The sequence below is a fragment of the Tauraco erythrolophus genome (assembly GCF_009769465.1).
Source record: "Tauraco erythrolophus isolate bTauEry1 chromosome 27 unlocalized genomic scaffold, bTauEry1.pri scaffold_49_arrow_ctg1, whole genome shotgun sequence".
NCBI classification, from domain to species: domain Eukaryota; kingdom Metazoa; phylum Chordata; class Aves; order Musophagiformes; family Musophagidae; genus Tauraco; species Tauraco erythrolophus.
Genome location: NW_028238560.1, coordinates 590,011 through 616,697, shown reverse-complemented (window position 1 = coordinate 616,697; position 26,687 = coordinate 590,011). Strand labels below are relative to the sequence as shown.

General features: G+C 59.8%; 1 protein-coding gene across 1 annotated transcript in view; it reads left to right on the top strand.

Moving 5' to 3' along the window:
• The first annotated feature begins 4,554 nt into the window (after window positions 1–4,554).
• Window positions 4,555–26,687, top strand: part of LOC104372227 (kinesin-like protein KIF21B) — a 40,318-nt gene continuing 18,185 nt past the window's right edge. The window contains 6 exon segments of the mRNA XM_086630318.1: window positions 4,555–4,592; window positions 18,759–18,981; window positions 19,352–19,534; window positions 25,280–25,429; window positions 25,667–25,801; window positions 26,185–26,352. Coding sequence (XP_086486444.1) covers window positions 4,555–4,592; window positions 18,759–18,981; window positions 19,352–19,534; window positions 25,280–25,429; window positions 25,667–25,801; window positions 26,185–26,352 — 897 coding nt within the window.

Sequence of the window (26,687 nt, the reverse complement as noted above, 5' to 3'; positions counted from 1 at the left end):
GGGGCAGGACGTTCGCCCACTTACACACATAGACACACAGACACACCCACTCACTCCTGGAGTGGTTCCAGTGAGGCTCTGGCATCTGCTCTGCCAGGGAGATGTCAAGGATGTGCTTCATTAGTTACAAGGTGGATGGTGATGGTTTTCTGTTCGCTTTACTGAGGTGCCATTATGGTGGAGACATGCTGCGGCGAGGAGGCAGTGCTTCTGCATCCTCTCCTTGGGGCCTGGGGCTGCACAGGGGCTGATTTGCCCCAAGCTAGCATCTGGGGGTCTTGAGTTGATTTCTAGCTGAATTAGGGGACAGACCTGGCTGGCACAAGGGTGGGAGTAGGAAGATAAGGCCAGCAACCTCACAGCATGGTCACTGCCCCTCTCTGCCTGGAGCTTCGGTGGGGAAGGGTCCAGCCTCAGGAAAAACAGCACCTCAGGGTGGGAAGTCCTGCCTGACTCAGGTGTCCTTGCAAACATGGCCTCCAGGGACAGCGGAAGAGAAATGCCAGCTCCTCACATCCTTGCAGTATGACAGGCTGTGTCCTGCTCATCCCCATGATGCTGTACCAGCATGAGGTGCCCTGGTACTTACCCATCCCAGCAGATGCAGAGCCAGCTTACCCAGGGTGCAGAGTCCCATGCTGTAGTGGTTTTAGGCTGATCCAGCAACTAACACTCACACAGTCTCTCCTTCTCCAGTAAAGTAGAGAGGAGAGGAAAAAAAAACCAAAGGGACTGAGGGCTGAGACAAGAACAGAGGGAGCACCCACCAACCATGGTCCTGGGCAAAACAGGCAGAGCTTTTCTCAAAGCAAACAGTTTATTAATGATTACTTAGAAGGACAAAGGGAAACAAAAAACAATTACTTGAGAGGACAGAAAGAAACAAAACCAGATCTTAAAACCGACACCTCCCCCCCCACCCCCTTTCCTTTTCCTCCCGGCTCTACCTCCTCCCCCCAGCAGCACAGGGGGCAGGGACTGGGGGAGTGCAGGTCAGTTCATTCCGTGCTGTTACTGCTGCCTCTTTCTTAAAGGAGAAGGAGTCCTTACACCCTTTTCCCCTGCTCCAATGGATCCCCTACCCACGAGGAAAAATCCACAAACTTCTCCAGCGTGAGTCCAGCCCACTGGAAACAATCCTTCCCCACAGATTGCTCCGGTGTGGGCTTTACCACAGTCTCGGGTACTTAGGGAGCTGTAGCCACTCGCTCCGGCGTGGGTCGTCACTCAGACTCCAGATGCCTCTCCACCTTGTCGTGCGTCCCAACACGACCATCCTCAGGCTCAGGCATCTTCTCCCCACGGGCTGCGAGTGGGTCGCTGCTCCACCGAGGCCGTCCTGGTTGCAGGGGGGCCGCCTGCTATCTCACCATCAGCCGCAGGGGAAACTCGGCTCCGGCACACCTCCTCCCGCTCCATCCTCACTGACCTGGTGTCGATGCGGCTGTTTCTCTCAGATCTCAGTCCTCTCCAGGTGAACTCAGCCCAGTGGGCACCCCGGGAGTGGGGTGCCCCCGAGTTCCCCAGCTGGCTCCACCGCCGCCATCCTCCGTGGGCAGCGCCGGCCCGACGCAGGCAGCTGCCCGGCCGGGAGCCAGGGAGCGGGGGCAGTGCCCTCCTCCCTTCTCTGCTCGATCCTGGGCGAAGCACCTTTTCCGGTCCCTTTGTCCTGACTTAAATAGGGCAATTCGCAGAGGCGCCCTATTGGCTCAATCCCGAGGGGGATGACAGTCTGATCTGGTGGCTGGAACCAAACCTAACCCGGTTCCAAAACCGGGGAGGTCGCAGGGAGCAAAACCCCTCTCCTGCCACCAGAACCACCCCCCCCTCCACATCAAACCATGACACATGCACACGTGATACGTGGCCCCAGTACCTTGGGAGCCTCACGAGGAGCATGAACAGATGGGGTGAAGGGACTGTGCTGTTGAGGTGAAGGCATCTAGAGCCCAGAGCAGAGGGCAGGTGCTGGACTCCATGCTGGGCACAGCTCTGACTTCATTAGCTGTCAGACTTAAGTGCTGGGATGTCTTGACTGTCCCAGAGCAGATGGGCAACCTCTCCCAGGACACAGCCTGGGCTCCTCAAAGTAAACCTTAGCATGCCTCAGTTTCCCCTCATAACTCCATCACTGTTCACTCTGACATCAATACTGGCCTGCAGAGCTGGGGTTCCCCTGTGGGTCCCATGCCTGCTTCGGGCTGGGAGATGCTTTTTCCTGCTGAGCCAGAGGCTCCTTTTGTCCCTGGGCCACATAGGCTTTGCCTGCACTGCCAGCATAGGGCAGCACGTCCGTCTGGCATCAGCCCCAGCAATGTGGAGGCAACTGACAGGAAAGCCAGGACAGGACTCTTTCAGCTGCTCGGTGCCTGCCTGTTCCCAGTCCTGCTGCCTGATGGGCCCTGGATATCTCCCCCTCGCTAGCCTCCTGAGACCAGCTCATAGGATGGAGCCAGTCACCCTGCGGGCACCATCCTCTGCTGTATGGGTGTCCAGCTTGCTGCTTGGCCCCCACAGCCACACAGTACAGACTGGGCATGCTGGAGTGCTGTGTTGGCACCTGAGCATTGTCCTGTCATGCCCATGCCATCAGCCTAACCCCCCCCCGTCCTCTTGGGATGGGCTTTTGCCATGGCCATAGGCAACCCTGGGGTGTCACCATCCCTTCAGTCCCAGTGGCCCTGCCAGGAGCACCCAGTTCACCACTGCACTGCACTGGCTCAGGCTGCTCAGTGGTGTCATCGCGCCACACTGCAGAGCTCTGGGATGGAACCAGATGAAGCCATGGAGGTGTCTGAGTGATGCCAGCCATGTGGGAAGGAAAACCCTGGAGGTAGTCATTCATCTCTGTCCTTCTCCAGGCACTGCTGTTCGCAGGGGTAGGGACCTGCAGGGTTCCAGTCTCTGTTCTCTGTCCCAAACCAAGTCACTGCACCCCACAGCAGGCTGGAAACATCCTTTATCAGCACCATGGGGCTGGAGGGTTTCATCTGGAGGCCACGTGGGGCTGTCATTAACGCCTTTGCAGGGAGGTGTTTCCCTCCTCTGTGCCTAGCATAACATGGCCTCATTGGTGGTGGGTGGCTGGTGACAGCATGCGGGCTGATGGCTGTGCTCAGCACCCCTGCTTCTGCATGTGTGCACACCCAGCAGCACCTGCACCCTAGGCGACATGCAGCGGTCTCTTGCAGGCTGCCCAGCTCCTGCTGCTGCCGACGAGCCGCCTTTGCTGGCCCCTTGCTGCAACGCCCTGTGCTTGTCTGCGAGTGGGGAGCTGGGAGCCACCTGGAGGGCTGCATCCCAGCAATGGTGGGAATGGGCTGGAACATCATGTCCCCTCCTTGTGTCCCACTCGTGCAGGAGTAGAGAGAATCCCAGTGTCCACCTACATCAGCACTGAAGCCACTGTGGCTGGTTGGGAGCCGCTCCCATTTATGCCTGGGGACAGAGGAGCTGGGTGACAGGCAGAGGCTTAGGAAGAGGACAGAGCAGGAGGGCAGAGGGAATGAGATCCTGTGTGGGACTCGGGTGCTCCCGGGGCTGCTAAGGGAGTCGGGTGTGGACCAGAGCTATGCTGGGACACACTAGGCAGCACCTGTCTGCACTGGGATGCACTGGGCTGAACTGGGCTACACTGGACTGACCCAGCCTGCACTGGAGTGGCACTGGGCTGATAGGGAGCTGATGGCCTCCCTAGGCCCTCCCAGCCCCCTGGAGTCCTTCCGGACTAAGATCTGCGGGGGCCCCGCTCCTTCCTGAGGATGGGCAGCACCCACCTCGCAGGGCCCTGAGCTGCTCTCCCACCAGCCCTGGGCGATACTGGCTGGGGGACGCCCCGTACAGCACCGGTACAGTGCTGAACAACCCCAGTACAGACCCGAACAGCCCCAGTACAGCCCTGAACAGCCCGGAACAGCCCGGAACAGCCCCGGTACAGCATGGAACAGCCCCGAACAGCCCGGAACAGCCCCGGTGCAGTGCGGAACAGCCTCGTACAGCCCGGAGCAGCCCCGGTACGGCGCGGAACAGCCTCGTACAGCCCGGAGCAGCCCCGGTACGGCGCGGAACAGCCCTGTACAGCCCGGAGCAGCCGTGCGCAGGAGGAAGTGGGGCCGTTGGCCCGGCGGGGGGCAGCAGGGACCGGCGGGGGGGGGGCTGGATGCATTTGTGTGATGTGTGAGGGTGACTCGGGGGGGGGGGGGGGGGGGTACCAGTGTGTCAGTGTGTGTGTGTGTGAGTGCGCGTGTGTGTGTGAGAGTGTGTGTGTGTGAGGCGGGGGGTGGCGGGGAGCGTTCGTGTGGAGTGTGTGCGGGTGAGTGAGTGGGGATGTGTGGGGCGGGGCGCACATCGCAGCCGTGCGCGTCTCCTTGTGCACATCCGCGCCCTTTCCCCGCGTGTCGACACTGCGGCTGCGGGGGCGTGTCCCGCCCGCCCCGCCCCGCCCTGCCCGGCACCTGGAGCCGCCCGCCCCCGCCCCGCCCCCTCCCTCCCCGCTTTCCGCCGCCCGCGGATGCTGTCGGGCAGCGCGGGCCGCGGTGCCCGGGCGGCGGGGGCATGGCGGCCCCGGACAGCTGTGTCAAGGTGGCCGTGAGGTGAGTGCCGGAGGTGGGCTGGGGGGAGGGGCCTCGGTGCTTCCGGCGGGGAGGGAGACGCGCGTCCCCGGGGGGCGCTGGGAGCTCGGTGCACCCCTCTGGGGCACGGGGGAACTCGATGCACGCGGGGGGCCCGATGCCCACTGGCGGGTTAGGGGCTGCAGCTGCGTGTGCGCGGTGAGGGGCTTGTGGATGCTGAGCTTAGCGCTGCCCATCGCCGGGGCAGTGAGTCCCTGTCGACTCCGGTTTGCTGCCGCCGCCCCCCCACCCCCCGCTCCACTGCTGCCGCAATCCTCCCCGCCCCCCCCCCTCCCCCCGCATCGATTCGGGGCTGCTTCCCCCCCCACCCCACAGGCTTCCCCGCTGCGCAGCCCCGCGATGCCCACTTCCCCTCCCTTCCCCTCGGCCGGGAGCGGGGGGCGAGGCTGGGAACCTCTGGCCCCTCACTCGGAGGCTCTCGCACAGCCTTTGCGGCTCGGCAGCTGCTGGCTGCGTCGCGGGTGGGTTTGGCTGCCCGGTGGTGTCAAGCGAGATGCCGGGGGGGCTGTGTGCGGGGTCCCTGCCTGGCCCGCCCTTCCCCGCTAGGTGGTAGGGAACGATGCGGCATCTCGGTGTTCTTTGTGCTAACTCAGGGCCGGGAACAATGCGCCCTACAGATCGTGCACCTTGATAGAGGAGCTGCCGGCGGCATCTAATTCATGCAGGGGCTGCGGGAGCTCAGGGGGCGCGGTGGTTGGGCGGCAGCCGGCGAGGCAGAGCCACGCATCGCCTGCAGAGCCCCCGGGGTTTGGGTGAAGCCGGGGGGCTCTTTGTCAGCGCCGTGCCAGGCCGGGTGTGTTCCGCGCGCAGCCGCTGCGGTCCCGCAGACCGGCGTCGTTTTGCTTCTCTCTGCCCCGAGAGGAGGATGGAGCCCCCGGAGGAGGGGGGGTACAAGCCCCGCCGAGCGCCCTCCCGGCTGCCGCGGCCGGAGCCGCTGTTCCGCGCCTGAGGAAGGGCCCGGGCGCGCGACTTCCCCCTGCCCGCCGGCTCAGCCCGCGCGTTCCGGACGAGCATGAGCCCGGCCGGGCCCTCGGCGCCCCGAGCTGCCGTGCGGGATGTTGGAGTGCAGCCGGGCGAGGGGACGACCGGGCCCCCGTGGGGACGCGGCGCGACGGGCCCAGCCACGTGCGGTTGCACCGATCTGCCCGTCCGGCCGTGCGGGCCTCGGCTCCCCCCGGGAGTTGTGGGGTCGCCCTGGGGAGGGCAGAGCATGCCATGCCCCCCTGTCCACCCCCTGAACGGCATGCGACAGATAGGGTGCTGATGGCAGTCTGCAGGGTGGCTGTGTTAGTCCTCAGAGGAGGACTTGCAGATTGGCTGGTCCTGGCCTGCCTGGGCAGAGCAAGAGCACAAAGGCTGCTGGTGCGGTGTCAGTGATGGAGGGAGAGAGGATGAACGTGGGGCTGTGCGTGCTTCGGCGTGTGTACACCAGGACACCTCCCAGTGCTGCCTGCCTGTCCAGTCGTCCTGTCTTGGGAGCAGGCGGTGGTGATTTTCTGCCTTGCTCCATTCGAGAGGCTGAGAATCGGGGCCAGGCTGTGGTTTTAAAGGATAGGGAGCTGCAAGGGAGGTGACAGCATCCCTTTCGTGCGGGTGGTGCTGGAGTGCCTGCGCAGTGGCTTGGCTGGGCTGTGCCAAGGCCAGGATGTCTGTGCCAGGACACTGACCTGGGAACTGAGTGATGCTGGTGGCTAGGGGTGGAGATTTCCTGCTGGCCAACTCTTCCCATCCTCCATCCTGCATTTCTCTCGGGATGATGCCTTTTAACAAAGGCCCGGCTCAATGCCAGAGTCCCTTTTGCCCAGGAGATAGAGTGGGTGCTGCTGAGGATGGCAACTGTGGAGTTGTTTCTGCTGGGCTCTTCCCACCTAATCCCTTTGGTCCCTGCCAGCGATGGGGTCGGGGACTGTACAGTGCACAGGGAAGGAATCCCAGTTGGGAAGTGACTTGAATATGCAGCAGTGCAGTGGGGCCGGGGTGTCCATGGTGAGAATCCGGGAGTGGGGGGAGGTTCAACTATCTTCCACCCCCCTCCTTGAGGGAGTGAGCTGGCATCCCACTTGGTACAGCCGGTGGGTGCCAGCCAGCGGGGGCGATGCAGTGGTGAAGGTGGGCCGGCAGGATAAAGGAGGAGAGCTGGGAGCGAGGAGGCTGCGAGACAAAGCAGGCAGGTCGCAGCACCTTGTGGGAAGGTGGCTTCTGGGGCTGAGCCCCAAGTGCACAAGGGCTGAGCCACTCTCCCGGCGGACAACCTGACTTTTCTGCCAAAGCAGCCCCAGGAGCCTGGTGGTGAGTCCCCTCCTGCCCTAGGCTGAGAACAGAGAGAGCTTTTCCTTTGTGAGTGCTTGTGACACCCTGCCAGTGGAGCAGCCAAGCTGCGAGAGTCTCCAAGACCCTTCACCCTCTGAGCAAACCTGCCTACAGATCCCACCTCCCTTGGCCATCAGAGCATGGAGAAGATCAAATGCCTCTGGGGTGCGGCAGAACACAGATCAAAGCTTCCCTTTTGTCCCTTTATAATAACATGAATGTGCCAGCTGTGCCATTTCTTTGAGGTCTCTGTGTTGCTGGTGGGAACGAGGTGGGACCTGGGGAAAGGCTGGGGGCATCGGGAAATGATGGGGGCTTTGGAGAAAGGTGCTGTGTGCTGCTGGGCTTAAACGGCTGTGTCATGGGGATAGTGCAGCCGATGCCAACAGGTGCTGCAGCCACTTGGGCCCATTTGTGGGGCCTCACAGAGCCCTCTGCTTGGGAGGTACGGGAACAGAAGAGCAGGGGTTGTGGGGCTATGCTGTCCTTAGGGGAGACCCTGGTTCTTGCTGGTTCTCCTGGCCTGGCCAGAGGAGGCTGGAGGTGTGACATTTCATTATCAACTTCACAGGCTACCGTCTTCCCCTCGGGAGAACTCCAGCTTCCCCGTTAGCACTGGGGGTCCAAAGGACCTGAGTGCCGGTTCACTGATTGGAGCATGGGGGCATTATTTAGGCTTCCTGCGTGCCAGGAGTGAAATGGCTGGTACCTGGCTGGCAGAGGGAAATGTGGGCCCAGTGGCTGCTCCTGGCCTGGGGGCTGATTTGTACCTGCACCTTGTACCTGCAACTCAGACCTACATCATCTGCAAGGGCAGGGCTGAAGCCTGTCCTGATTCCCATCCTCCCTGCAGGCAGGGTCTGTCTTCGCTTGCCCATTAGCATTAAGCCTGGCGTGTCTTGACGGGCACGTCTGAGCTTGCCCTTGCCGGCTCTGGCAGACTCCACTGGGGAGGAAGTTACAGGGCTAAGCTGCCATCAGCGGTCGGACTGGGTGCCTGCACGCCCTGCAACGGTGTAACGGTCTCAGCCAGGAAGCTGCCACTCGCCGCAGGGTGAGCGGGGCGGCCCGGGAGCCCTGGCTCTGGGCTGCCGAGGCGGGTTTCCTCCGAGACTGGGGGAGGCAACAACTGCGGTTTCCTTCTGTAGGTGACCTTCAAATGGGCGGCTGCAATGCAGCCAGCTTGGCAGCTCCTTGCTTGTGCCCTCCATCTGGGAGCACAGCCATCGACTTGAGGCTTGTGCCTCCCCTTGAGCTCCCGCGGCACCCCTCCCCGCGGCACCCCTCCCCGCTGCCAGGTGCTGTGGGCTCTTGCAGCCGCAGCAAGCAGTGGTGCGGGGCAGTGGGCCTTGCTGCGCTGGGGCAGGAGGTGGGCACTGGCCCCGCTGTACATGAGTGATTCTGCTGTGTCAGGGAGGGGCTGACGGCGTGTTGAGCTCCTTGACTGGGGCAGCTCTGAGGAGCCAGCCTGGCTGCACAAAACGCTCCCTGAGGGTACTTCCAAGCTGCACAGCTCCTCAGAGAGAAAGTGGCACCCCCGTCCCCACCCGTGGTGCCAGAGCTGCCCGCGGCACCCAAGCATGCCTGGCTGGCTATGGAGACACAGGAAATGGAGCTTGTGAAATTGGGGAAGGAAGTTGAGTCGGATTTCAAGTTTATTTAAACCCCGCAACCTCCAGTGCTCTGCTGCTGTCATAAACACTCCTGCCGCGATGCTCTGCGCTCCATGTGAGCAGCCTGGTGCGGGCTGTGTCCTGCCTTCTTCTTGGGAAGAAGGGCGGGATGTGCTGCTCGGGACGGGACAGGCTCACGTGCCTATTGCCATGTGCCCCGGAGGGCCTTGGTTCAGTGGGAGCATGCTAGCAAAGGTCAGGTGCCAGGATCAGCTGGCTCCCAGCCCTGCCAGCGTTCTGGCATCTTTGCTGCCATGTGGCTGGGGCTCCTCTGCCTACTGGGATGGTTTCTGCGAACCTAAAGCCTATGGGACCAGCTGGGGTCAGTTCCTGAGGAGGTGGAATTGTTGTAGCCCTTCCAAACCAGCTCCCCTGGGGCAGTTTTGGGTCCAGATGGAGAGGTGGTGTGAGCCCAATGCGTGCCATGCCAGTGCACGTGCTGCCCGAGGTCTCCAGCGTGGAGAGGAGTGGTGCAGCCCAATACCCACTGCCCACCGTCACCACAGTGTTGCTGCAGCTCCAAGCCCCTTCGGTGTGCTCTTGAGCAGACACTGTGGGCCATGGGAGCGGCTCATGGGACAGTGCCTTCTGCCAGGTCTAGCTAGTGTTGGGCTGGTTTTGCTTGGATGTCACAGGGCCGTGCAGGGGAGAGATGAGGCAAACTTACTCCACTGCATGGGGTGTGTCCAGCTCCCGTGGTGTTGGGAGGGACTGCCGACCTGGTGTGACGGCACAGCCTAGCCTTGGAGTGCCCCATCTCCCACCTGTGGGGGCTGGGAGGCTCCCTGGCAAGCAGCTCTGATCCCAGGAAGGAAATACCTAAGGAGGCTACTACAGCCTGTGAGTACTGGCCAGGCAGAGCACTGGCGTGGGCACCCCAACTGCTTTCCCCGTCCTTTGCCTGCACTGAGAGCAGCTCAGCCCTGGCAGGGGGAGCCTCCTGTGCCTTGTGGCTGTTCACTGCCATGCTGAGCCCATCCGGGCAAGCTGCTGCTCTTCGGTTTCACTTTGGGGCTTGTCATCCCTGGTGCTACACAGGGTGCGTGTGCTCTCTGCTCCTGGCGAGCAGGGTTAAATTGACCTCCCCAGTCTGGAGAGGGATGTTGGAGGTTGTGGCGGCTAGGGGGCCCCCAGGGTCTCGGAGGGAGGTGCTGAGCCCAGGTGTGTGGGCGCAGGGGTTTTCCTGCGCCTGGCTTCAATCATGCACGTGCTCACTGGTTTTTACAGCAGAAATGTTAGAAAGGGGATGGAGATGGTGCCGGTTTGAGGGGGCAGCACCACACAGACACGCCGTAGCCTGCGGCATCACTTGAAGCAAAGCAGATTTTGGTGCCTGCACCCATCACCCATCAGCAAGGGATTTAAACATGTAATGCCCTGAAGTCTCAGGAATTTGGGAGATTGGGGCTGTCTGAGCCAGTTGTGGCTTTCCTGCACGAGCAGTGAAATTGGGGTCAGGAGAAAATTGCAGGAGATGAAGCCCTAAACAAAGCTGTCAGGAACACGGCTCCTGGGCCCCAGAGAGGGAAGGCGATACCCCCGCCGAGCCTGGCGCTAACTCGAGGAGCCAGCCCTGGCCGGGTGGCTGTCATACTCTTCCCGCTGGTTTGGTCCTGTGGGGCTGTTTTCTGCCAGAGGCTGTTAAAACAGTCCCTGCGTTGGTTAAACAGCCGGCAGGTTTGTGATGTGTGGGACTGTGAAGGCAGCTGCCGCCGGGCTCTGCTGCAAGAGATCAGCACGTGGTGGGGTGACTCCCCACCCTGTTCAGATGCTGATGGATTTCTGCTTTGGCTTGGTGGGAGGGAAGGTGACCAGCCTCCTGCCATGGCTTCCTCTACGGGAAGGCTGGGAGCTGGTCCAGTGATGCCCTGGCATGTTGCCGCATCCCCATTGGCTCTGCACAGCGGTGAGGCCAGGGGCAGCTGGCAGCCTCGTCCCACTTGGCGTCTGCCTCTCTGCCCTGCTCCGTGTGGATACAATGCAGTCGTCGTGCCCGTTTCCAAGTGAGGGTTCAAGGCTGAGCCCGAGGTCCCAGGGATTCTCGCAAAATCCCTTTGCCTTCTCTGCAGCTCCCTGGGGCCAGGACATGCGCAGGGAGGTTTTTGGTCACGGCTTGCTGTAGTGGAGCCCGAGATCCCGTGGTCCCCTCAGCCCACATAAGCCCTCAGGGCTGTGAACATTTCCTGCCCATCCGCCCATGCCTGGTGTTTGTTCTCGGTGGGTACCCCTGTGCGGTCCTGGGGGTGTGCCTCAGCAGCCCCCCCTCCAAGCCATGCGTCTCTTCTAGTGTTGCCAGCACCGAGGGCAAAGCTTTGGAGACTGGCACTGGGGCAGCCCAAAGGGCATTCCTGCACCGGCCCTGCTCGAGGCTGAAGGGTTTAATGGAGGTCCTTCTGCCCGCCTGCCCCTGGGCTTCGCTGCAGCCACAGCCCCATAGGCTCTCAGCCCCCACCCCGGAGAGCGGTGCAGCCTGACCTTTAGCACCAGGGACAAAACTGCCTCCTCCTTCTTCCCCAGCCTCAGCCTGCGGTGCATCTGCATGCTGGAGCCCAAGGACCCAGGCAGGGGTGCTCAGAGGAGAGGGACAGAGGTGCCAGGGGCAGGAGGCTGACTGGGGCAGGGTGGGATGTGGCGGGTCTGTTTGGCACACGCTTCCCCAGAAGTTGCAAGGGTCTCGTGAGCTTCATGCGACCTTCTGCACTGCTGAATATAACTGCAATATCCTGTTGGCAGAGACCTTTGGGTGTGCTGGGGGTATGTGGCTTGGGTGGCAGGAGTGGGATGTCTCCATCCCTGCACTGCTCTGGGAGGAGATGAGCAATGCTGGCAAAAGATGAAGGGTGGCATGTTGGAGGAGAAAGGCAGGAGCTGGACTCCTGGTGCTTGTGTTCCTCTCTGCCCTCCAAACGTTGAGCAAGGGCGCTTCCTTGGCCCAGTGTTGCAGGGCCAAGAGGCATGACCCAGCCCCTGCCCACGTTAGGAGGGGAGGTCTCTCCAGTCATTTCACTGTGGTCTCTCTCTGCTCATTTATGATTTCATGCTACATCTGCCTGAGGAGGATGGTAGGGCAAAATGGGCCTGTTCCCTTCCCAGCTGTGGGACCAGGTTTGCTCCTGGGTGCCCCATACTGCTGGGCAAGGGCTTGGGATTTTTGGTTTTTGGGGGGTGGCGAGTGTACAGACACCTCTTTTGTGCCACCTGCTCTCCTGTCTTGTGGGCAAGTTGCTCCAGATGTGCCCTGTGGGCTCTGGGGTTGCAGTGTCTCTTGCCAAGATCAGGTTGTTTTTCCAGTGGCAGTCAGACTGTGCTGGGGGGGCTACAGGTGTGCCTGCTTTCGGGGCACCAGGAAAGCCTAATCTCCAGTATGGGCATACCAATACTGGTGTCGGACTAGGACATGGGGATCTCACAGGGCACCTGAGAGAGGGAGAGACCCTATGGGTGTGATTCACTGGCTTGGGAGGAAATGGGAGCCTCAGTACTGGGGTGCAGAATTGGGAGGAGGAGCATGTCCGTCTGTCTCTGTCAGACCAGTGGCATCTCTGTGCCCCTGCAGGGTCAGGCTGATGGCTCGGCAGGCCCTGGGTTTCCTGGCAGACGATGGTTTCCTGTCACTCTCCAGTAATTGCCAAAGCTGCTGCCGAGCTGGTGCTTGCGTGCCGTTCCCATGCAGTCCGAGGGGCACGAGGGCCCTGCCGGGATATGCGCCCAGTTATGTGTCTCCTTGAGCTGCCCACCCTGCCTGGGCTCTGCGCCCCTTGGCGGGTGACTGTCCTGGGTCTTCCGTTTGCAGACACCCTCGTGGTGTATTCCAGCCACTTCTCTTGAGCAGGTCTGGCACGGAGCTGACGGCGTTGCCAGTTGCTTATGGGAGTGAAGGAGTCCAGGGGGATCCTGAACTCGCTCCGCTCATGCTCCCCTCTGGGCTGGGTAGAGCATGATCCCATTGCTGGGTGTCCCCGGGTGCTGGGTCCCTCTGCAGGCGTGTCCCTCCTCCCCAGCCCGCAGTGGGTTGTGGTGCGGAGCAGATGGCGTGGCTCAGCGCCGGTGTGCTCCTGCTAGAGCTAATGAGCAGCACATGGCAGCTGCCAAGGCCTGATTTAAAGGTTTCCCTAAGCCTGGGAAAGCCTAGAGCAGGAGGATTAGGGGGCACCCCAGGGGTTCTAGGGTTCAAGGCAGCGGAGTTTGCCCCGCAGGGGAGCAGGCTGGGCAGCCAGGAGCTGGACACAGCTGGCACATCCATGCGGAGGATCTGTATTGAGGCTGCTTCCTCCGGGTGGAGGCACGTCCTTCCAATGAGCTGTGTCCAGCATGCCCCTGTGCACGCCCTAGCTCCGCGGGGACCTGCCCAGTGCTGCAAGGGGTGGGGAGCCAGCAGCCAGGGAGCTTTGTCTTGCCCCCAGCGCTGGTCCAGCCGTGCCGGCCGTGGCACCCGCTGCTTTGGTGGTCTTTGGCTGGAGCACAGTAGCACTGGCAATGCGCAAATGGCTCTGCAGGCAGGCTGAGCCTGGTACTTCCCCGCGTTGTGCTTGCTCCTGCTAGGAGGTGGCTTGCTGTATCTCTTAATTGGAGCATTTGACCAGACCTGGCAGTCCCCAGGGGGGCTGATTCAATTTTCGCTGATTGCTGAGCTGCTTCTCTGCCGTGGTAATTAAATGCTTAACTTTGTCTTGATTTGAGTCCAGAGCAACCTGTGTGCAAACAGCCAGCCCTTGGCAGCCAGCCCTCTCCTGGGACGCTGCACTCAGGGGGAAAAGGGCCGGGGGCATCCTTTCTAGGCAAGGGGGCAGATCCTCCCGTGGGATCAAGCCCCGCTGAGCCGAGGTCTGAGGAGCTGTCATCCATTGGTGAGGGTGGGAAGCCCCATGCTTGCTGTGTTGGCCTGGAGCTATGGGAAAACCTGGAGCGCTTTGCTCTTGCTTTACCCTGGGGATGCTGGCAGGACCCAGCTGCTTGGCCAGGCTGAGTGCCCCATACACCACCACGCTGCACCCCATCTGCCACACGCTGTCTCGCCTGTTGGGTTTGCAGTGCCCTGGGTGTCCCTGACCCATAGGTTGTCTGAGAGGAGAGCAGGACAATGTTAGAGCTGCTCTCCTCCTTGCTTTCCTGTGCTGCTGGATGGGATCTCATGGAAGCAGCAAAGCATGGAGGGCAGATTTGGGACAGAGGAGAGCAGAGCATGGGGGAGCAGAGCGGATAGCGAGGCTGGCAGACAGGCTACGTGTGAGTCTGGGCTGTCTGGCGGATGCTGCTGCAGCTCCGGTGCTGGGGAGGCTGGAGGGAGCGTGAGCAGGGCGAACGTGGGTGATGCAGGGAGCAGGGATGGGGCAATGGGGTGAGTGGGGAGGGGAGTGGGGCGAACACAGGTGATGCGAGGATGGGAGCAGGGCAAACATGGGTGAGGTGGTGGTGGGAGTGGGGTGAATGCAAGGTCCTGTGGGGAGGGGAAATAGGGTGAACACAGGCAATGTGGTGAGTGGGTAAATGGAGGTGATGCAGGGAGCAGGGATGGTAGCAGCATGAATGTGGGCAATGTGGGGAGCAGAGCCAGGCACTGCCTGGGCTTGCCGAGCCCGCCTGTCTTGGCAGGCACATCGTCAGCAGCCGGGCTGTGCAGCTGGTCAGGGTCTGCCAGCTCCAACCTCTGCCAGCCCACGCCGGCAGAGATGCCCGTGGCCAGGTGGGGTCAGTGCCCCAGCCCCTCACATTGCAGCATGCAGCCTTGCCCCTCTGGAGACAGGGTGGAGGAGAGCAAGTGACTCTGAGCCCCCGGGACCTGGCACAGAGAGGGGAAACACCGTGGAGCTCTTCCGCCTGCTGCTCTCTGGCTCAACTGCCTGGGAAGCCAGCCCTGCCTGGCTGGGCAGCCTTCTCCGCTCCAGCCTCGGGAGGGGAGAGGAACAGCCTCTTGCAGGGGGTCTGCAGGCGACTGGCCTCCCTCCCAGAGCAGTCTCAGAGGGACAAGCTCGCTGCTGCAGCCGGGGCAGGCTCTGCCCACCACAGTGGCCAGATTGCAAAAGGCAGAGAAAGGCAGCAGTGGGCGGGGGCCTGCCTGCACCCTCAGCCTGGAGCGGCTGTACTGCAGCCCCCTGCCAGCACTGAGAAACCCTGGTGAGTGGGTGTGTGCTTGGCCTCCCCGGGAGCAGGGACAGCCCCTGTTTGAGGTGGACGGTGCTGGGTGACTGGTCTCAGAGGGGCTGGATCCCCCCGTGCCCATGCTGTCCTGCTGGGCAGTGCCGGTGGGACGGCTGCCCTGCCCCAGGGTGACTGTCTCAGCAGGGTGGTGTGGCCCCGGGGAGAGCTCGGCATGTGCCTGACTGTGGGTGCAGGCAGTTGTGGGGGTGTGGGGGGCTCTCACCATGGGCTATGGGAGTGTGCTGCCACAGCTTTGGCAAAGTACTGGGGGCCAAAGGATGCTCTGGAGTCCCTTGGGATTGCCATAGTGGTGAGCTGGAACGGGTCAGGTGAGCAGGCAGGAGGACACGAGGACATGAACTCAGCAGCCCATGTCAGCTGAATTTTGCCTTCCTGTGCAAGGAAACAGCCTCCCTTCAGCGCTCAGGGTGGGGTGGTGTTGGGTGGGTCGCTGGCAGGTGCAGCCCCAACGTGGGGATACTGGCTGTGCCCGGCATGGTGAACCCCGTCCCCTCCACCAGTTGCAGGGCTTATGCTGGGATGGGCAGGTCTCTCCCAGGGCCCTGCTCCTGCTGGGGTGGAGGGACCCCCGAGCCCACCCTACAAGGGCTGCCTGTGGGAGCCGCTGCTCCGCGGTGCCTGTCCATCGCTTGGCTCCCAGCCTCAGTCGTCTCCCACCTCCCCTGCCCCCGCCCGTGCCTGAACGCTGGCGTAGGGCAGCGGCACCGAACAACTCAGCCTTTGTGCTGGCTGCCGAGCACGCCCGTGTGCCCGCTGAAGCTCCCTGCCCCTTGGGGTGCAAGACCCGCTCCCCCCTTCCTCCCAGATGCTCGGTCGCCCTGGCAGCCCAGCCATGGAGACGGCGCTTTCACAGCCTGCCAGCACAGCAGGGAAGAGAAGGGGAACGACGGAGACTCTCGGCCGAGGTCCCCTTTGTGAGCCTAGAAGGCTCTCCCTGGCACACACGCTGCTGGGTTTGGATTCTGATGCTGGAGCAGGCAGGCTCCTGCCACACCACCTGTCATCGCCCCAGCAAGAGCTGCAGGTTTGGGAAGGAGCGGACTCCACCCCTGCCTGCACCTCTGTCTCTATCTGTGTGTCCGTCTGCCTGCCAGCCCCGAGTGTCAGCCACTCAGGGCTGGGAAGCGGCCAGGATTGCTTGGCAGGAGCACTCGGCCGCAACCATGCAGCTCCGTCCTAGGCATGTGCTCCCTCGTCACTGTCCCTTCACAGAGAGCCGAGTGTGGCGGGACTGGAGGTAGTGGCTGGGCTCATGGTGCTGTCGTGGTCCTGCCGGCTCTCTCCTCCCTGGGTCCGTTGCCTGTGCTGGTTTATCAGCACAGGCAGAAGGGAGATAGGGCTGGCGCTGATCGTTTTGCTGGCCCCAGGACAGCGTGTGTCCTCCCCACACTGGCTTTGAGCAGAAGAAGCAGTTCCCTGTGCCAGCTTGGGGGCAGCTGGGTGCAGGCTGCCCGGTGGAGCTGGCATTCTGGTCTGTTCCTGCCTGAGCTGGGGGGGTGGCGAGGCAGCACCCCACTGGCTAAGCACTGGTTTATTTTGGTTGCTGCTTAGCAGGTAAGTCCCCAGTTGCCACATAGCCATAGGAGCATATGCCGTGGGCTCCCAGGGGATCAGCTGGGCTCTCTGTGGATGTCCCAGCCCTTCAGGACAGGGCACCTTGGTGTGTTTGTCTCTGCAATGGGTCCTGGTGCTGGGCATAAGCTGCCCTTCTGGCTAGTGGCCCATGACCAGGTGCAGAGCAGGTTGTCTGGCTGTGTCCAGATGCAGGTGAGGGAGGAGCTCCACTGTCCCACAGGTTGAACCCTGACAGTATCACACCCAGCTCTTGTGGACCCGTGGACAGACAGGACGTGGTCAGCGCCTTTTTTAGTAGAGGTAGGGACAAGGAGTGCTAGAACACACTCAGATGTGACTTTATGACCACCAAAGTTGTTATCTCTATTGCAGGGCAGGGAAACTGAGGCAGAGCATGGCAGGCACTGCCAACTCTCCCAGCATCACTTTGTGGAGTCAAGGACAGGGTCAAGGAGAGAGTCTGTGCTGACTCTACACATGCTTATATCATGTTTGGAGGAGGTATCATAGTGCCTGGGCATGACTTGAATTACATGTGAACACCTATCTGGCCCAACCAGGATCTTGCGTTGCCCAGTGCCTGGTATGGTGATGTTCCTCCTGGGAGGGCAGGGATGGAACCCTCCAGTGTGGGAGAACTAGGACAGTCAGATGCTGGGGAGATGGAGGAGCAGCTGCACTGGCCTAGAGAAACCCTCTGTGATGGCTCTTGGTGACCATGTAAATCTCCTGAGATGCCATCCAGCATCACTGCACCGTCCCATGTGAGGCTGTGGCTGCTGGCGCTCCTCGCTGCCCTCACCCATGTGCACATATTTAATTGCCTGGGGGGAGTGGGAGCTAAAAAAGAAAGAAATCTTTTGCTGAAAACCCTGTTCTTATTTTTCTTGAGAGGACAAAAATTTTCAAAAAATACCATGGTTCCAGTTTGTTTCTCTGCCTGTTCCCTGGGGATGCTGTCACTGTGCATGTCTGGGGTGGGGAGGTGCATCATGTTGGTCAAAAAGTAATTAAAGCTGGGGTTAATTTTCCTGGAGGAGGGTGGGACCCTGGGAAGGCGACAGGAGCAAGTTTCGGGCTGAGCACATCAAAAGCTGCTTTCTATTGTGGCTGCTGAGCTAAATATACCCACGGATGCACGTAGCTGTTCCCACCTGTCTGCGCGGTGAGCAGGGTGCTGGTGCTGCCTCCCGTCTCGCTGGGGATGCCCTGTCCCCGCAAATGCAGCGGGCTTTGGCCCTCCGTGGCTTTGCCCGCCGCCGCTGGGGCTGGCCCGGAGCAGCAGCTCGTGCAGAGCCCCAACTCGCACAGCAGCTGCTGCGGTTGCGGCACCAGTTTGCCAGCGATGCGGCTTTGGAGGAATTAATAGCTGTGTTTATGAAGCACCCAGAGAGGGGAGATGTGCAGTCATTAGGCTGTAATGAGAGCTGTTTGCCATGGCGCTTGGCTCCACGTTCCCTCTTTCTCCATGAGTCCCCCGACACCAGCCAGCTTCCTACAGCTGACATGTCCGCAAAAAAATGGAGCTGCTGCAGCTCTAACGTGCGCCAGTGCCCATGCCGTAGCAGAGCCTGCACAGGTCTGGCTTCTGTACCCCAGTGTCTTGGGGAGGGGTTGAATGCAGTGGGTGTGATGTGGCAGGTGGGTTGTGCATGCTGTGAAAGCCAGAAGCCCTGCAAGGCCTTGCCTGACCTGTTCCCATTTGCCGAGTCCGTGGCTGGGGACAGCCATCGAGCTGGGAGGTGGTTTGGTTTAGGCGGTTGTTTTGGCGCTGGAACTGTCTTGTCGTGTTTTTACATTTTGCATTTCAAGCCTTTGCAACTGTGGTTTGATCTCGCTGCCTCTCGAGCGAGCGTGGCTGGCAGCAGCACATCCCAGCTGGTGGCAGCACGTCCGGCTGCTTGCCCATACCCTGGCAGTCCTCATCAGGGCTGCTTCCCTGTATTGATCAGTGTCTACGCACAGCCCAGAATTCGCTGCCTGGCCAGGGGCGTAACAGCGAATGAGCAAGCACAGGCAGGGGAGGCTGGCTGGCCCCTATGGGCCGTGCTGGGCCGTATTCAGCTGTTGGTGCAAGGGCGGTTTTAAGTGTAGGCTGTGTCGTTACCGGGTCCTGCCTGTGCCATGGTACTCAGCCCTGCCTGTCCCCTCGGCTGCAGAGGTGGCTGGTGGCATTGTTGGAATGCACTGACCTTGTTTCTCAGTCGCAAAGAGATCAGGTTATCGCTGGGTGCAGGAGTTGAAGCATCCCCTGCACTGTTCGTGTTGCACCGCAGGCAGTTGCCGGTCCCCTGCCTGGAGCAGCAATGGTTCCAGCACGGGCCATGCTGACATCCTCAGGACCAGGCTCACGTCCCCCAGCACCAGAGTGAGCCCCGAGGTTGCCCTCAGCCCACTTCTCTTCCTGCAGGATCCGTCCCCAACTACCCAAAGAGAAAATAGAGGGATGTCACATCTGCACCTCGGTGACGCCTGGCGAGCCCCAGGTGCTGCTGGGGAAGGACAAGGCTTTCACCTACGACTTTGTCTTTGACCTGGACACATGGCAGGAGCACATCTACACGACGTGCGTGGGCAAGCTCATTGAAGGCTGCTTCGAGGGCTACAATGCCACCGTGCTTGCGTATGGCCAGGTACCTGCTCTGTCTGCTCCTTGGGCTCTGTCGTGGGTGTTGGGCTGTCCTGCTCCGCTGGGTGCTGGGGATGCTGACATGGCACCTGCAGAGGTTAGGGAAGGTGGGAGGTGTACAAGTTCCTGGGTGTGGAGGGGACAGAGAGTTGTCCCTCAGCTGGGTAGGAGCTGGGGCAGACAGTGTCCTTGGGTGGGAGGAGAGGGAGGCAGAGCTGAGGTGGGAGCATGGGAGCCAATGTGACAGTGAGGCTCAGAGGGGCTCAGCAGAGGTGTTTGGGGAGCCTGGGGTGGCAGGGGGAGGTGTGGGGCGCCATGGGCAGAGCTGAGCCTGGGAGGGCCCCACCAGCTACCCACCCACTGCCTCTCTGCAGACTGGTGCTGGGAAGACGTACACCATGGGCACCGGCTTCGACATGAACATCTCCGAGGATGAGCAGGGCATCATTCCACGGGCAATTGGCCACCTCTTCAGCGGCATTGAGGAGCGCAAGCAGGCGGCACAGAGTCAGGGTGTGGCAGCACCCGAGTTCAAAGTCAGTGCCCAGTTCCTGGAGGTGGGTGACAGCAGGTCTGGATGACACTGTGGCCTTGCCCTGTCCTTTGCTCACTTCCCACGTCCTGGGCTCCTCCAATTCTCCATGTCCTGGCTGCTCCCTGGCTGAGCTGGACCCCAGAGCAGGCGTGTGGCCAGGGCCAGAGCAGAGGAGGCTTAAAGCACTGAATGTTGTTGGCCTCATGATGGCCACAAACTGGGGTGGCACTTTCTTGCCTGCAAGGAGCCGCACCATTGGGAAGGGGTGTGCGCCTTGGTCCCCTGGAGATTCAGGAGACTCTGGGCTTGCGTACTCCTGTTTGAGGTTGAGGATGGCGACATACCTGCTTCCCTGTGTCTGGACCAGCGTTTGCACTGAAACAAGGGGAGGAAAAACTGCCCTTTTTGGGGAGATTAGAGGAAGGGCTGTGTTATTTCCCATGTCCTTTGCTGCTTCATTGCATCCTCTCCCGCCTCTGCTTTGGCCTCTCCGTTTCAAAAGCCTCTTCTTTTAACTGCTTCTTTGCCTGGAGAAGTTTGTCCCGGAAAGCCTATGGACCTTGTGTGTCTGCAGCAGTTTCCCTGGGGGCTGGTCCTGGGACGAGGGTGCAAAGTTCGAGATGAGAACTGGTTTACGGTCCTGGTGAGAAAACACAGGGTGGTGTTGAGCAAAGCTGAGCTCCTGAACATACTTCATCTGTCTTCTGTCCCAATCTGGGCTACAGCCCAGAGGAGACAGGCAGGCAGTGAGAGAGGCCCTGTGCTGTGATCTTGCCTCCACATAGGTTTGGTGGCCAACACCTCCAGATGTTAGTGGCCTGGAGAGGGGAAGCAGTGCCCAAAGTCACCTCCTAGCCTGGAAAGCTGACCTCCCTACTGAAAAAATCTTTCCCAATCAGCTTTCCATCTGCAGAGCCCTTGTTAGCTCCCACGATGCTATTGTGCCTGGCCACATCCTTCCCTCCCTACCACTCGGCCTGTCCGAGCTCCTGGCTGCCTTCCCACACATCCTTAGCCTCGTGGAGCTGCACTCTGGGGAACCTGTGGGCTGGGATGGAAATAGGGACAATTTCCTGCCTGTTCTGAAGTCCTTAATGGAGGATGAAGCTTGTCATGCTTTCTCCCTGCTGCAGAGTCCCCTAATCCTGTTGGGGCTAGGGCATAGACCCGCCTTCCCTGGGCGGTAGGAGCAGATACTGGCCCTCAGCACAGTGTGCATCACCTTACCCTATGTGACACACTCTCCCTTCCCTCTCAGCCCCCTCTATCTGCCCTCTAGGAGATCCTCTGCTGCCCAGCTATAGTTTCTCTTGTTTTTCCCCCTCACTTTGGGATGACCTCCACTGCCCTAAGGAGGTGGGTGACCTGAGGTTGGTCATGTGAAGGATAAACACTGGGGAGGGGACGCCTCTGCTCCCTCTTTCCCAGGCCATCCTAGGAAGCATGTTCACAGACCAAAAGGTCCAGTGCAACCCCAGAAGGGTGATGGAGCAGTGGCCCGGCATGGGATCACACCAGCTGCCATTGGGATTTCCTGTAGCCTTTCTCTCTCTTTACCACCTCTGGTGGTTTTAGCTTGGAAAATCGTAGAATCACAGAATGGTTTGGATTGGAAAGGACCATAAAGATCATCTAGTTCCAACCCCTCTGCCATGGGCAGGGACACATTCCCCTAGATCAGGTTGCTCAAAGCCTCATCCGGCCTGGCCTTGAACACTTCCAGGGATGGGGCATCTACAACTTCTCTGGGTAACCTGTTCCAGTGCCTCACCACACTCAAAGTAAAGAATTTCTTCCTTAGATCTCATAGAAATCTCCCCTTTCAGTTTAAAGCCATTGCCCCTTGTCTTATCACTACACGCCTTTGTAAAAAGTTCCTCTCCAGCTTTCTCATGGCCCCTTTACGTACTGGAAGGCTGCTAGAAGGTCTGCCTGGAGCCTTCTCTTCTCCAGGCTGAACAGCCCCAACTCTCTCAGCCTGTCTTCATAGGAGAGGTGCTCCAGCCCTTGGATCATCTTCATGGCCTCCTCTGGACCCGCTCCAACAGCTCTATGTCCTTCTTAGGCTGGGAGCCCCAGAGCTCAACACAGTACTCCTGATGGGGTATCATGAGAGCAGAGTAGAGGGGCAGAATCCCCTCCCTCCATCTGCTGGCCATGCTTCTTTTGGTGCAGCCCAGGATACGATTTGCTTTCTGGGCTGCCAGTGCACATTGCTGGCTCATGTTGAGCTTCTTATCTGGATGGCATCCCTTTCCTCCAGTCTGTTGATCACACCACACAGCTTGGTGTCGTCAGCAAATTTGCTGAGAGTGCAGTGGATCCCACTGTCCATGTCGCTAACACAGATATTCAACAGCACTGGCCCCGATACTGACCCCTCAGGAATGCCACTCGTCATTGGTCTCCACTTGGACATTGAGCCATTGACCACAACTCTTCAAGTGTGACCATCCAGCCAATTCCTTATCCACTGTGTGGTCCATCTGTCAAATCCATGTCTCTCCAATTTAGACACAAGGATGTCATGTGGGACAGTGTCAAATGCTTTGGGCAAGCCCAGATAGATGATACAGGCTCTTCCCTTATTCACCAATGCTGTAACCCCATCATAGAAGGCCACCAAATTTGTCAGGCAGGATTTGCCCTTAGTGAAGCCAGCTGGCTGTCACCAGTCACCTCCTTTTTTACCATGTGCCTTAGTATAGTCTCCAGGAGGATTTACTCCATGATCTTGCCAGGCACAGAGGTGAGACTGACTGGCCTGTAGTTCCCTGGGTCTTCCTTTTTTCCCTTTCTAAAAATGGGGGCTATGTTTTCTCTTTTCCAGTCAGTGGGAACTTCACAATACTGCCATGACTTCTCAGACATGATGGATAGTGGCTTGGCAACTTCACCCGCTAGTTCCCTCAGGACCTGCGCATGCACCTCATCAGGTCCCATGGACTTGTGCACCTTCATGGTCTCGAACCTGATCTTCTCCTACAGTGGGCGGTCTTCATTCTCCCAGTCCCTGCCTTTGCCTTCTGTAACTTGGGCTGTGCAGCTGGAGCTCTTGCCAGTGAAGACTGAGGCAAAGAAGTCTTTGAGAACCTCAGCCTTCTCCATATCCTGGGTAGCCAAGTCTCCTGTTTCCTTCTAGAGAGGGCCCACATTTTCCCTAGTCCTTTTATCAACAACATACAACAGTTTTTCTTGTTGCCCTTGATGTCCCTGGCCAGATTTAATTCTATCAGGGCTTTAGCTTTCCTAATCTGGTCCCTGGCTGCTCCGATGATTTTTTCTGTATTCCTGCCAAGTTACCTGTCCTTGCTTCCACCCTCTCTAGGCTTCCCTTTTGTGCTTGAGCTTGGTCCAGGAGCTCCTTGTTCATCCATGCAGGCCTCCTGGAATTTCTGACCAACTTTCTCTTTCGTAGAATTATAGAATCATAGACTGGCATAGGCTGGAAGGGACCTCAGAGATCATCTAATCCAACCTCCCTGTCATGGGCAGGGACGCCTCTCAACTAGACCAGGCTACTCAAGGCTCCATCCAACCTGGCCTTGAACACCTCCAGGGAGGGGGCATCTACAACTTCTCTGGGCAATTTATTCCAAAGTCTTACCACCCTTGTACTGAAGAATTTCTTCCTAAGATCTAATCTAAATCTGTTCTCCTTCAACTTAAACCCATTTCCCCTTGTCCTATCAGTGGACACTCTTGTAAAAAGTCCCTCCCCAGCCTTCTTTTAAGTTCCCTTCAGGTATTGGAAGGCAGCTATTATGTCCCCCCAAAGTCTTCTCTTTTCAAGGCTGAACAATCCCAGCTCCCGCAACCTGTCCTCGTAACAGGGGATGCACTACTCCTGAGCTTGAAGGAAGTGATCCTCGAATATTATCCAGCTTTCTTGGGCTCCCCTTCCCACCAGGGCTTTATCCCATGGAACTCTACCAAGCAGATTCCTGAAGAGGCCGAAGTCTGCTCTTCTGAAATCCAGGATAGTGAGCTTGCAGAGCACCCTCCTTGCCGCCCTAAGGATCCTGAACTCCACCATTTCATGGTCACTGCAGCCAAGGCTGCCCTTGAGCGTCACATTCCCCACCAGCCCCTCCTTGTTGGTGAGAACAAGGTCCAGCAAAGCACCTCTCCTCGTTGGTCCCTCTACCACTTGGAGAAGGAAGTTATCATCAATGCATTCCAGGAACCTCCTGGATTGCCTATGCCTTGCTGTGTTGTCCCTCCAACAGATAACGGTGTGGTAGAAGTCCCCCATGAGGACCAGGGCTTGTGAATGTGAGGCTGCTTCTGTCTGTCTATAGAGATCCACTCGGTCTCTTCCTGGTCAGGTGGTCTGACCCCCACTACTATGTCCCCTGTTCCTGCCCTCCCTTTAATCCTGACCCATAGCTCTTGGTAAGCTCCTCATCCATCCCCAGGTGCAGCTCCATGCACTCCAGCTGGTCTTTGCCAGAGCCTCAGAGATGTTTGTCCAGTGGCTGTGGTGGAGGCTGGGAGCAAGGCTTCCTCTGCTGTGTTCCAGGGGCACCCGTGGTCACGCCCCTAGGCCAGCTGTGCCCTGTGGGACACTGGCAGCTGTGGCGTGGGGGTGGGTGGGGTGCATCTGCCAGCTGGGTGCAGGCTTGAAGGCTTTCTAAGGGCCTCATAACATGTAGGTAGAGTAAAAAGCTGTTGCCTGATGGCCTGGTGACCAAGGCTGTTGGAGCCTGTCTAGGGCTTTGCCCACTGGTGCACCCTGCGGGCATGGACATCAAACCAGGAGCTCTTGTGCCGCTGCACCGAGGCCTGTCCTACAGCCACCCTTGTCCTGGTATCCCACAGAGGGTTTTATGGCCATAACGGCTCTCCGGTGCCGGTGTGGGCAGCAGCCGTACCACATGCTGGTTGCCAGCCCTGCTGTCACTGGTACAGGACTTGGCCCTGCTGAGCCGCGTCCTGTGACTGCCCTCCAGGGAGCAGGCTGCCGGAGCAGGGCTTAACCCTGGGGAGCCCCTTTGCACCTGGGGCGGCCAGGGACGGATTAGGCTGATCCACTCCGCTGGCCAGGAGCCTGCGGTCCGTAGGTGACCCTGCTCTGCCTTGTGCCGCAGGCGCAGGAGCGTGACATGTAGCGCTGAGCAGTGGAGGTGGGGGGACAGATGGGCAGGGGTGTCCCAAGAGAATGCTGCAGGGTCAAGATATGGATGGGGGCATCCTCTGTCAGCTCTGGGTCCTCAGGGTTTTCTCTGGTTGTCCCGCCCTCCCTGGTCTTCCTTGTCCCCTTCCCACCTGACAGAGGTGACCGCAGGGAGCAGTGGTTTTGCTGTCTTGTGTGGCCAGGGGCTGCCTGGGCAAGCAGGGAAGGCCAGAGGGATGTGTTGCTCCCAGGTGTCCACTCAGGCCAGAGACAGGACAGCTGGAACCAACCCAGTCTGCAGCGCAGAGCTTCACGGGGCAGACGTATACAAACAGGCACACATGCACCGTTCCTTCTGGGCATCCTGTCCCAGCTGGGCACCCGTGCCGAGGGGTCATCATCATCTATCTGCACACACGTGCTTCTGCATCCTCTCCTGCCCTCGCACACACACCAGCTCTCCTGGTCACCCTGGCCTAAGCACATGTGTGCATGTATGTGCGAACACACGCACACCCCCAGTTGTGTCCCCTGTCCTCCTGGTTGCCAGGACTGTGGCAGCAGGATGGCAGAGGGCAGCTCTGTGCTGGGCTCCAGCAGCCTCCTGCTTGCAACTGCTACTCACTCCGCACCCGCTTCTGTCCCACTCAGCTCTACAATGAGGAGATATTAGACCTGTTTGACAGCACCCGTGACCTTGATGCACGCCACCGCAAATCCAACATCAAAATCCATGAGGATGCCAGTGGGAGCATCTACACCACGGGGGTCACGTCGCGCCTCATACGCTCGCAGGATGAGGTGGGTGCGGGATGGGGCACGCATGGAGAAGGGATGGCAGCTGGGTGCCTACTGGCCAGGGATGTGCTACATAGGGACAGCCAGGCAAGGGGGGGATCTCACCTGGGATGGGACAAAGCAGCCCTGGAGTAATGCAGGGGAGAGGTTGGTGTGCCACTGGGCTGTGGCAGGATGCTGTCCTAATGCCCTAGAAGGATGCTTCAGAGTTTTGTTCTTCCCTGCCCCATGTCATTGTAGCTGATCCAGTGCCTAAAACAGGGGGCTCTTTCCCGCACCACCGCCAGCACCCAGATGAACGTGCAGAGCTCCCGATCCCATGCCATCTTCACCATTCACCTCTGCCAGATGAGAGTGTGTACCCGCCCGGAGCTGGTGAGATGTGCTCCTGCCTCATAACTGGGCTGTTCCTGGATCTGGTACCCAGGCGATGTGGGAGGGTCCCTTGGAAAGAGGAGAGGGTTTGAAGTCCTGCAAAGAGAGGCAAGGCTTTGTCTGTCTTCTTTCCAGTGATAGGCAGCATTAGCATTTAATGAGGGCTGAGGTCTGCCCTGAAGAAGCCCCATCCAAGGCAGGGATGGTCTGGCCCATGGGATGGCCCAGAGCACACTGCTGTTGGGATCCTCTCCCCCATCCTTGAGGGGCTGGATGTAGAGGGTGAATGCTCAGGCTTTTGCTGACGTCCAAGCGCAGCCAGGGGAGCTCCTGCCTGCTCTGGGTCTGTGGTGGTGACCATCTCCATGTGTGCCTGGCTGCAGGTGAACGGGGAGGTGACCAGCCTTCCGGACGGAGCCCAGCCCACCACCGAGTACGAGACCCTCACGGCCAAGTTTCACTTCGTAGACCTGGCTGGCTCAGAGAGGCTGAAGCGAACGGGTGCTACTGGCGAGAGAGCAAAGGAGGGCATCTCCATCAACTGTGGGCTGGTACAGCCCTGGGCACCAGCATGCAACGGGAGGGGGGAGGCAGGGCCTGCCTGGGGGTGCCTAGGACACCTTTGGGTCCTGCTGTGGGCTGTTGGGGCTGCCGCCGTCTCTGCTGGAGTTTGTGCTTCCTGTCCCTGTAGGCAGGAATATGCACAATCCAAAATACCAGTGGTGAGGGCGCAGCTCTGCTGCTAAGGGTTGCACTGTGGGGAGGGGTGCAGCTGGGCACAAGGGTGCAAGTCCCCAAAAGGTGGAGGTCTGCTAACTTGAGCTTAAAAAAAACTCCAGAGCTCGATGCTGCTCGTCAGTGCATGTGGGGAGGGAGGCACAGTCCA